The 10256-nt window shown below is 52.8% G+C and overlaps 1 protein-coding gene across 1 annotated transcript; it reads left to right on the plus strand.

Moving 5' to 3' along the window:
* Positions 1-7320: 7320 nt before the first annotated feature.
* LOC118909387 (BCL2/adenovirus E1B 19 kDa protein-interacting protein 3-like) lies at positions 7321-8779 on the plus strand. Its single transcript, XM_057501370.1, has one exon. It carries the CDS (start codon positions 7391-7393, stop codon positions 7973-7975), a length of 585 nt encoding a protein of 194 aa, XP_057357353.1. The 5' UTR covers positions 7321-7390; the 3' UTR covers positions 7976-8779.
* The last annotated feature ends 1477 nt before the right edge of the window (positions 8780-10256 follow it).

Raw genomic sequence — 10256 nt, forward strand, 5'->3', positions numbered from 1 at the left:
GAATTTGGCTAGTACAGTAATTATTTTCCTTCCCTCTACATCCATCCTTATTCCAATCTGGTCCAGGATAGGTGATGTCTGATGAATCTTCCTGAGGCTCAGCTTTCCCTGTGTCTCTCTGCTGACCCAACATCCTACATGGCTCCCCATTACCTTCTAAGATAAAGCTCAGGTGCTTCACCTGCCATTCCTTTCTCCAGTTCTTTAGTAGCTCCCTCAACTTCACAAAACCCCAAGTAACCTTAAAAGACGTCAGCACTACCCTCTAGTCCAGTCTGTGAATCCCCAGTGCAAGTTGGCAAGCCTTCCTTTGAGGTTCCAGTGATAAGAACTTACTAACTTCTGAGGTAGCCCCTTTCATTTCATTATAGATAAGCTGTAGTTACCTGAGCTTAATCTAGTGAAGGTGGCCCAGCCTGGTTCAACTTCTGCTGCTCCTGGGAGTTTTCTGTAATCTCTTGCTCCGTGGTTCTACCTCTAACATTCCTTGCCTCCACACTGACTTATTTCATGGCTTCTCTTCTTTGCCATGAGACTTTGAGCCTCCTGGGGCCAGGGTGCTTGAAATATCACAGGTGCCCAGTAACTGGGTGTCCATTCAAGGCCCATACCCACATGCACATCCATGTCCAAGTGAACATGTGCCCACGTGTGCATGCCTGTTTCCTGTGCATTCTGGGTATGCCCAGAGACTGCAGGTACTCACACAGGTGGGCACTGGAAGTCATTTCAGGAGGCCCCACCGTGCCTGTTCTATGCTACGGCGTTTAGGACCACTGGCCTGAGACTCAGGTTCTCAAAATTCCCAGGTTCTTGTCCCATGTCCTCCCAGGGGAAGAGGCACAAGTGAAAGAGGGATCCAAGGTCCTTTCTCTACTCCCCTGGAGCCCCCAATTAGTTTTGTGATGTAATTGCAGCCACACTCTCCCTCCCTGACCTTCCTCCCTGCATTATTTTTCTTTACAGCAGACATCCCCTTCTACAGGTTATATCCCTTGCTTATTTCTTTTAACTACTTCCTGTTTCCCTTTTCTAGAATGTGAGTTCCTTGAGGGCAGAGATGCAGGGCTGTTCTGTTCATTTCTGTATTCTCGGTGCCTAGAACAGTACCCAGCACACAGTACTGTGTGCCATCATCTGTAGAATGAATGGAGGTGATTGCTTTCTTCTCCATTACCCCCACTGGACAGTGAGCTCTAGAAGGGTGGAATCCAGGCCTGGACCTGTCTGCCCCGTGCCCAGTGCAGTGTGGGGCACATAAAAGGAGCTCAAATCCATGTCTGTTGGCTGGATGAACAGGGGCTGTCAGTGGAGTGTCTGTCCATACGGAGCCACCTGTGGGCACAGCCATGAGCAGGATGAGTAAGAGGGCGGAGGCAGAGAGGAGGGAGCCCAGCTCCCTGTCCGATGGTCTGTGCGCACACCCAGCCCCGATGGTCTCTCTGGCTGACCAGGTGGCCACCCTAGAGCATGAGCAGGGTGTGGGCAGGGGTCACGGCAGGTTCCTCAGGTGTTCCAGAAAAAGCAGAAGGAGCTGGTGGCTGTAGCTCAGGGGGACTGGAGATAGGGTGGCACTTGTGCTTTTCCCTTGGACCTCAGCATCAACCCCTCAGGCCTCCATTCTCCCAGCTGAAAAATGAAGCAGATTATAGTACTTGCTTGTAAGCACAGTGGTGAGCACTGAGTAAGCCCTCAAATGTTATCCACGTTGTTGTGAGGATGGTGATGATGATGATGATGAAAAAATAAATGGGACGAAACAAAGCCTCTCACTTCCCCGTCCTGGGGGGGATCTCAGACTCTTCTTCTGGCCTTTGTGTTAAAGGAAGCAGGATCTCAGGGTGCTGGGCCTTAGGGGAGTTGAAAGTTGGATGGGGACTCAGGACGCAGAGAGGAGATGGTTCGGCAAGGCCCAGGGAGGCGAGGCTCTCCAGTCCATGGAAGAAAGGGGAAAATGAGGCCAAACTGAGCACCCTCTACTTCCCCTGCTGCTCTGCATCAGGGGCCATGCGAAGGGTGGGGGCGCTTCAGAGGGTGGCAGCGTCAGGACGTTTTCCCGTAGGGCTGCTACCATGTTGGGGGCGTGGGGTGGGGCTGGTTGCTACGGGCTCCACAGGCTCTGGGTGGAGAATGTCCTCGACCGGCAGGTCCCAGGGGTGGTGAGCGAGCAACCTAGACAAGGAACCAGGAGACCAAGACTCCGGCCTGGACCCCACCTCACACTCACCTCAAGGTGAGTCACAGCCCTGTGTGAGCTTCAGTCTCCCCCTTTGTCGAGCAGGAGGACTGGGCTGGGTACTCTCTCGTGCCACCCTGACATGCAGGCTGCAGTTCTCCAGGGAAAGTGAGGGAAGCAGATCAGCATAGCGTCTGGCACGTCACAGGTGCCCGATAAACACTGGGGTTCCAGCACGTTTAAAGCCGTCCTCGGAGGAGAGAGAAGGCAGTGCTTCCCTCAAAATCCACCTGCCCACTCTTCTGCCAGCAAGAGGCCCCCCCCGCAGGGAGCAGAGACCACAGTGAAGGAACCAGCCGGCCCCACTGGCCCCTGCCTCTTTCCACCATCTGAACCCCACCACCTGCTCCGACGACATCCTGGCGTCCTGCCTCCCCTTTCCCCCCTCCACCGCATAGCCACAGGGCAGCTGGCAGGGAGGCCAGTGGGCTTCTGCCAGCCTTGAGCTTTCTGGGGCCCACTCAGGTGGTTTAGACCTGGGCAAAGACTAACGTCTCAGCTAGTTTTCCCTAGATTCTTAGTTTCTATAGGGTCCAAGTCCTCCAGACTTCAGAGGTAACAGAGCTCCTGTGGTCCCAGCACTGAGGAGGGTCAGAACTGAGCCCTGGTCACCACACGGAGCCCCTGCCCTCCTCCACTGAGGCACCTGCCTGCTCCTGGAACCCCTGTCCACTCCATCCACACGAAGGTGCTGCTGCCTGCAGGAGGCAGCCTACAAGCCTCACCCTGAGGTGGAAGAACCTCTTTAACAGGCACCTTCCAAACAGCAGGGCCTCCAGAAGGGCACCTGTGAGCCTGCTGGAGCCAGGGAGGGCACATGTGGGCTGAGACTGGAAGTAGGAGATGGTATTTTCCCCTGCAACAATGGTGAGGGAAGGAGATGTTGTCTGAGGCACAGGACAGGCACAGCATGTTCTGGAAAACCCCCCAGTCCAGGGCTGCGTGAAGACATCCAGTGGATGAGCCTGGAGAAGCAGGCAGAGGACAGCTGTGGAGGCCTTTGTGGGCCAGGCTAAGGAGTCCAGCAGGAAATGGTGGGCAATGAAGCTGGCCACCCCTAGAGTGTGTGGGGCCCAGGACAAGAGCGCGATACAGAGGCCCACAAATCAAGATACCAAATTGCTAAATAAATAAATATGTTCTTTTTGCCTTCCTTGACAATACAACAAAATTGAAAATTTTTGCATAAAACCATGGTTTTTATATGGCTGACTATTTATGTGACTAAAATCATGTAACTATTAAAATTAAGAGGCAAAATGCAAATCATAGCTAATGAATATCAAAATAGTAAATTAAAATCATTGAGATAAATCTAAGCTTAAATTTTTAATTTAAAATTCTGTAAGTATAGTTAAATGATGAGATACTTTCATAAAATACAGTGCTATGTAACTCCAACGGTTCATCACCCTTCAAATTACCAAGATAAAGATTCACCATCAAATTTCCTGTATATTACCTCTAGGCCTACATTTATACAAATTAAGAATTGTATGAATTATTTAGTACAGTAAAATGTTTCTCACTTGCAATGTGCATCTGTTCTGAATACCACACTAATTGTGTGTCCTTCTGGAACTCAAAGAGAAGCAAGAACACAGATTTGTGACACTACTAGGACATTTTGTTATCCATTTAAAATCCATTGCATTACTGTTGAATTGTTTTCAATAATCTGTCACATGTATGCTATCTGGAAGGAAGGATTTAGCAAGAATGTCCATGTACTTTTTATTCCAACAATGTCCATCTCTGTTACTGGCAGAGGCACACACTGAGGGCTTATAGACACAGTTGCTTTTGGTTTTAAGAACTTAGAACAAGAAGCATTCCTTAGGCTTGATTGGTGTTAATCACAAAAGTGGATGTTTAAAGTTATGGACTGTGCCATGAACCACTCAATACTAGATCCCAGATAACCTAGACATCCTAGGGCTCTTTAACAAATGGAGCATCTGTGCCCTGATTATGCTTTGAGGGGCCTGGAGCTGGGGGGCCTCTTGCTGGCCGGCTCTATGGGCAATGCTGCCTTGAAGGGTGTTGAGCAGAGAAGTGACATGATTAGATTCTCAAGTTTAAGACTGCGGTGGAAACTGGGAATTAGAGAGGGGTGAGGAGTCTGGGGGACTTTTAGGGAAGACTGTTGAAATAATTTCTGGGTAAGAAAAGATGGCAGCCTGGACAGAGTAGTAGGTGTGGGTCTAGAATAATGAAGAAAGGTTAAGAGAAATATTTAGGAAGCAAGAAATTTCCTTTTCCTTTTCTCCATGGTGTCTAGAAACTTCTCTTAAAAGTGGGGTCGGGGGACATGGACAAATAATCCTACAACTAAAGTAAAAGAAATTCAGAATCAAGGGAAAAGGTGGCCAAGGTGGACCCAGTCCTGAGTTAGCCGACGTACTCCAACAGTTAGCAAGTGACTGGCCAAGGGTCAGGGCGAGCTGACCGTCCCCATGGAGGACAGTACCTGTAAGCGCAAAGAAGATCTGAGCTTGATTTCGGGGACCACTGCTCGGAATGAGTGCAAGGTGGGCAGGCTTGAGCCAGGGAGGAGCACCCAGCCCAGAAGCCCCAGAAGCAGGGCCTGCTTGGTTTGGGGCCAAGTGCCTGGGGGCATAAGGCTGGACAAGATGACCTCACAGGGCACCCTTCCAAATCCAGGCTCCTTGCCCTGATCCCAAGGGCTAAAACTCCTCCCACGTCCTCCACACTCATGTCTACACCTGGCAGCCCTTGCAGATGCTTATCTCCGGTCCCGCCACCCCACGCTTCCACCAGCCCCGCCTGTCCGTCTGCCAACAGCCCCGCTGATGGCCTTTCATCTCATGCCTCAGCAGCCTGCCTCAATGCCGCAATCCCCCAGCCCCCGGGCTGTCCAGCTCCAGAGCTTCTCCCAGGCTTGGGCCTCACAGGGCAGGAGACCTGAACCCCGCAGGGCTTTGGCTTTCTGCTGCAGACCTACCCCGGGTGACCCTGGGGGGCACCCCCCTGTCACCCTGGAATCAGGGGCATCCACTGAGGTCCCCCTCACTGTCCTCTTCCCTGGGCAAGAACCTCCATTGCTCCTCAGCCCCAGGAGCCCTTCCATTTCTTGCTCTGTCCTCTGGCCTAGGCAGCCGGGGGGAGACCGGAGACAGAGAAGGCTCGGCAGTCAGAGGAACAGACACTGGGAGTGGTACAAGCCATTTTCTTCACCAGGATTCCTTTCTTTTGCTGGGATTGGCAGAGGCAGGCACAGCACTGAGGCAAGGGGATGAATGGACTGGCCAGTGGCAGATCAGGATGATCGGCTCCTCAGGGCGCTGGGTTGCCACCACAGGCAGCAGCCCCCTTTCAGGCACAGCCTCATGCCCAGGCCTTGTGGGGGAGCATGGGGTGAGGCTCACTGGCATAGGTGGGGAGGAGGACAAGATAAGTTCTCTGTGATGGTGGGTGGTAGCAGCCTGCCGGAAGGCTGGGAGGGAAGCAGAAGACGCTTTGATGAGGGCAGGTAGGCTGAAGCAATAGTGGTCAGGTTGCCCTCTAGGGATTGCTGTGGACGGAGGTATAGATGACACAGAAAAGGCTGGGGTACAGCCTCCTCCTCTGGCTGGGGTGAGTTGAGGCCAAGGCAGAAAAGAACAGAGGTCACACCAGGTGGAGGTTTTGTCTAGAAACCAGCCTTGGGTGCAGATAGGTGGGCCTCGCCTGAGCTCTGCAGCCCCGGTCATCCACTACAGGACTGGAGCCACTGCTCACTGCTGGCTGCATCCGGGTGACTTTCCTAAAGCCCTGGCTCACTTCTTCACTCACAGTCTTGTCACCTCCTGCATTCTGGAGGCCGCGCAGGGAGCAGCAGGGTGTGGGAAGTGCTGTCATCATCCCCAGCTGTTTGCCGGGCAAGGGGAGGGACGCAAAGATGTGGTGGAGTGGACAGTGAGAGGAAGGGGCGCTGCTGGGGGCAGGTAGCTCCTCAGAGCTGCCCAGAGGAAGCATGGGCTGAGCAGAGTTTAGAGGGATGGGTGGGGATGGGGAAGGAGCGCCTTCAGCGCAGGAGGGGAGAGGGTAGGCGAGAACAGCTGGCCATTCGAGGTGCTGAACGCCAGACCTCAGCCCCACTGTCTGGTGAAAAAGGGGCAGGAAGAACGCATGCGCATAGAGGGGACAGAAGAATTACCCTGAGGTTGGAGGGGCCTGGGGGGAGGGGGGAAGGGAGATCCATTTTTACTGTTCATTTTCCAACATTGTTGAAATTCATGTAATAATGTATTCACCTATTACTTCTGGAATTAAAAAAATATAATAAATGGTAAAACCCACATAGAATGCTGGATTTAGTTATTTGTAACGTACTCATGCTTATTTCTTAGCTGGGACAAAGGTACCTCAGTGATCTAGGCTGCTAACAGCAGGGGAAGCTGGGAGGGGTGTATAGGAACTGTCTGTTCTGTCTTGGCAACTTTTCTATACATCTAAAGTTACTCTAAAACCAAAAGTAGGTGTTAAAAAATATAATAAGGACTCTCCCAAAAAGCCTCACTCAGATAAAGGGCTGCCACTAAAGAAGACCATTTGGTTACCCTGCCATGCTTGTGGCCGACGTTGGCCTCACTGGGAGGCTGGGCAGGCACAGGGGCGCAGGCCAAGAGCAGGAGAGGGTCAGCACTCATGCTACAGAGCACAGCTGGGGGAGGAGTATCTCAGTGCTGGGCCAGGGGCATCAGCAAGGTTTGTCTTGATGTGTTGAGGGACTTCTAGACCCACGGCGATCTGGACAGATAGCCAGGCAATCCAGCATAGTGTGAATGGGCTTATGGCGGCCAAATTTAGGAGCTAGGAGAACATGGGAGCAGGGACCCTAACCCAGCCTGGGAGGGCCGAGGCATCTCGGGCCTGAAGGGTAAGCAGGAGATAGGGTGGGAAAGGAGGAGAGCTTTCCAAACAGAGGAGCTTTGCATGGCTCCCCGTGGCTGGGGTGTGGAGTGGAGGGGAATGGCAGCTCAGGGGCACAGCCGGACAGCTTGGAGTCCAGACTTCTTACCCCCGTGTCCTTAAGTTCAAGTCACTAAAACTCTTAGAGCCTCAGTTTCCTCATCCATTAAATGGAGATTATCAGCCCCGACACTGACCCGCGATCCGGCCCGTCGGCCGCAGCGCCTTCCCTCCGGTGCCATGTCGCAGAGCGGGATCCCCGGACTGCAGGAGGAGAACCTGCAGGGCTCTTGGGTCGAGCTGCACTTCAGCCATGGCTCAAACGGGAGTGGCGTCCCTGCCTCGGTCTCTCTCTATAATGGTGACCTGGAGAAAACACTGCGGGACACCCAGCATGAATCTGGACGGAGCAGCTCCAAGAGCTCTCACCGTGACAGCCCGCCTCGCTCACAGACCCCACGGGATAATAACAGAGCTTCAGAGCCAGATTCCCACAGCGTCAGGGAGAAGAACAGCATCCAGTCCGAGGAAGACTACTTGGAGAGGAGGAAGGAGGTGGAGAGGATCCTGAAGAAGAACTCGGACTGGATCTGGGAATGGTCGAGCCGGCCGGAAAATGTGCCCCCCAAGGAGTTCCTCTTCAGACACCCTAGGCGCGCCACCGCCCTGAGCATGAGGAACATGGGCGTCATGAAGAAGGGCGGCATCTTCTCGGCTGAGTTCCTGAAGGTGTTCCTCCCGTCCCTGCTGCTCTCCCACCTCCTGGCCATTGGACTGGGGATCTATATTGCAAGGCGCCTGACCACCGCCACCAGTACCTTCTGAGGAAGAACTGGAATCCGGTTTTTCTCCTGCGGGGCTTAGCGGAGCTTGCAGCGCAGCTGCCCGGGGAGCTGTCCCAGTCCTGGGGTGGTGCACCGTTTGTGTGTGTTCTGTAAATGCTGTGTTCCTAACTTAGTAAAATGAAAGAGAAGACACTAAAATCATTCTGATCTATACTCATACCTATGGGATCAATGAATAAGCATGCCATACTGATTAATATCGACTGTAATAATTTGGTAGTAAATTTCCTTTGGATATTAAAATATCTTAAGTATAAATAATTTTAACATACTAGTCATAATGTATGTAGTATTTTAAGAAAAACTGTCTGTAACCTTAATTCAGAAACACTTCCTATTTCAGAATAATGATGTTGACAGTAAAATGATCCATAGGAAGTTTGTCCCCAGTACATACTGTGGCCTTACATTCACACCACTTAGGGTGGACGGTGACGTGGATGCAGGTCATCTACTTAAAGACTGTGCTGAACTCTGCCAGTTCTTTGTTATGTGATCAATGGAACCCACGGCACAATATGGACTCTGTTGTGCCACTGAGCCCCGAGTTGCAGGGCGGTGACCTCCCATGCTCTCTGGCAGTCGGGAGCCACCGTGGCCGGGCAGCCCACCCAGGGCGCCCACCGGGCTCACTCCTGCATCACCCATCACTCTAGATCGCTGGGTTTCATCTATGCTGTGTGCTCATGTTTTGTGTGCTCTTAGAAGCAGCTTCATTAAACAAATTGGTAGCTATTTTGAAAGACTGGAGACAGAAAAAAATAAATATTTGCCAAATCCTTCAGAGATGACTGCATTTACGTATGATTCAAAATGACTACACCAGGACTCTTCATCTTCCCTGCAGCATGGCTTTTCAGAGCTGCCACTTGGTGCACCATGTGTGTGCGTGTTTCACTCTTCCACGTTGAATTCTTATGTTAAAATAAATGTCACATTTTAATTAAAAAAAAAATGGAGGTTATCACTCTATCTGCCCTGCCTGCCACCCAGAGCTGTTGCAAGTGACCCATGAGACACTCATCATGCAAAGGCCCTGGTGTGGGGCACAATCACCTTGGAAAAATGAGCACTGAGTCCACAGTGAGTGGAAGTGTTTCTTTCTGCCCGGCACCCAAGTCAGTTCTGGCCCTGCACAGCCCTGGATGCAGACCTTGGAGGAGCTTCCAGTGGCAGGGCCCTCCCCAGGGGCCAGTGTCCTCCCATGATTGCTGGGGGCAGATGCCAGGCCCTCCTGGAGTCCCCAGGAGATAGGCCAGAGCCCTGCTACGGTAGGTGGGAGTGGGCAGTGGGGGCCCAGGAGACCTGGCTGCCAAGGCTGGGAAGATGCTGAGGTGGAGATGGAGTTATCTGTGAGGGCCCAAGCCCAGGGGGGAGAAAAATTCTTGCTGGAGCTGTATAATTAAAATCCTATTAAGTGGCGCCTAGCAGTCTCCCATGAACCCCCACCAAGTCTCCATGCTGAACCTTCAGCAGCTGCAGCGCCCTGCTCTCTGGGCACCAGCTCGGGGCTGGCTCTGCTTGGAGGGTGCTGGGGGCTGGGATACAGCTGGCCTGGGGCACAGTCAGTGTGGGCCAGGATAGGCACAGGGGAGGGGGAGTGCGGTCAGGGCTCCAGGCCAGACCTGCCTCCAGGCCTCCGCATCCCCTCCATCCTCCCTCTGCCCTGTGAGGACTCCGCGTCCTCCCTCCACCCCCTCAGCGCCTCGGGCCCCAGGAGAACAGCACGGGTCCATCTCCCTGGCCTCCCAGCCTCCTGCCTCTTCTCTCCCAGGCTCTCCATTCTCCTTGGGGAAGCTCTTCAGAGCTGTGCTTCCAGCTCCCACCCTCCTCAGCTGAGGGCTGTCATACACTGGTGCTCTGCCCTTCTCCTAAGCCTTTTGCCTGTCTAAAGCAGCATCCCTTTCTCCTCTCCTCCTTAGGTTCCAGGCCCCTGTTTTCCATGCAACCTGCCAAGACTCTGTGACCCAAATTCTATCTACCCTTTTCTCTGCACCCCAAGCCTTCAATATTCACTTCGTTTACACTCTGCTGTCTTTCTGTGCATCTATATCCTGAATACATTAGTGTCTGGCCTCCCCCATCACTTGAGGGCTCCCTGCAAGCAGAGTGCAACCCTATGAGTTTGATGAGCTCGGGGATTGATTCACCTTCCCTCGGAGAGCTCCATCCAGGGCATGGGGTCCAGTCAAAGCAACAGAGTCCTGAGCAAGTGGAGGGTGGTCTGGACCTAGGGGCTTCCCACCCATCTCCTCTGAGTG

The sequence above is a fragment of the Manis pentadactyla genome, chromosome 4, assembly GCF_030020395.1.
Source record: "Manis pentadactyla isolate mManPen7 chromosome 4, mManPen7.hap1, whole genome shotgun sequence".
In the NCBI taxonomy this organism is placed as follows: Eukaryota; Metazoa; Chordata; class Mammalia; order Pholidota; family Manidae; genus Manis; species Manis pentadactyla.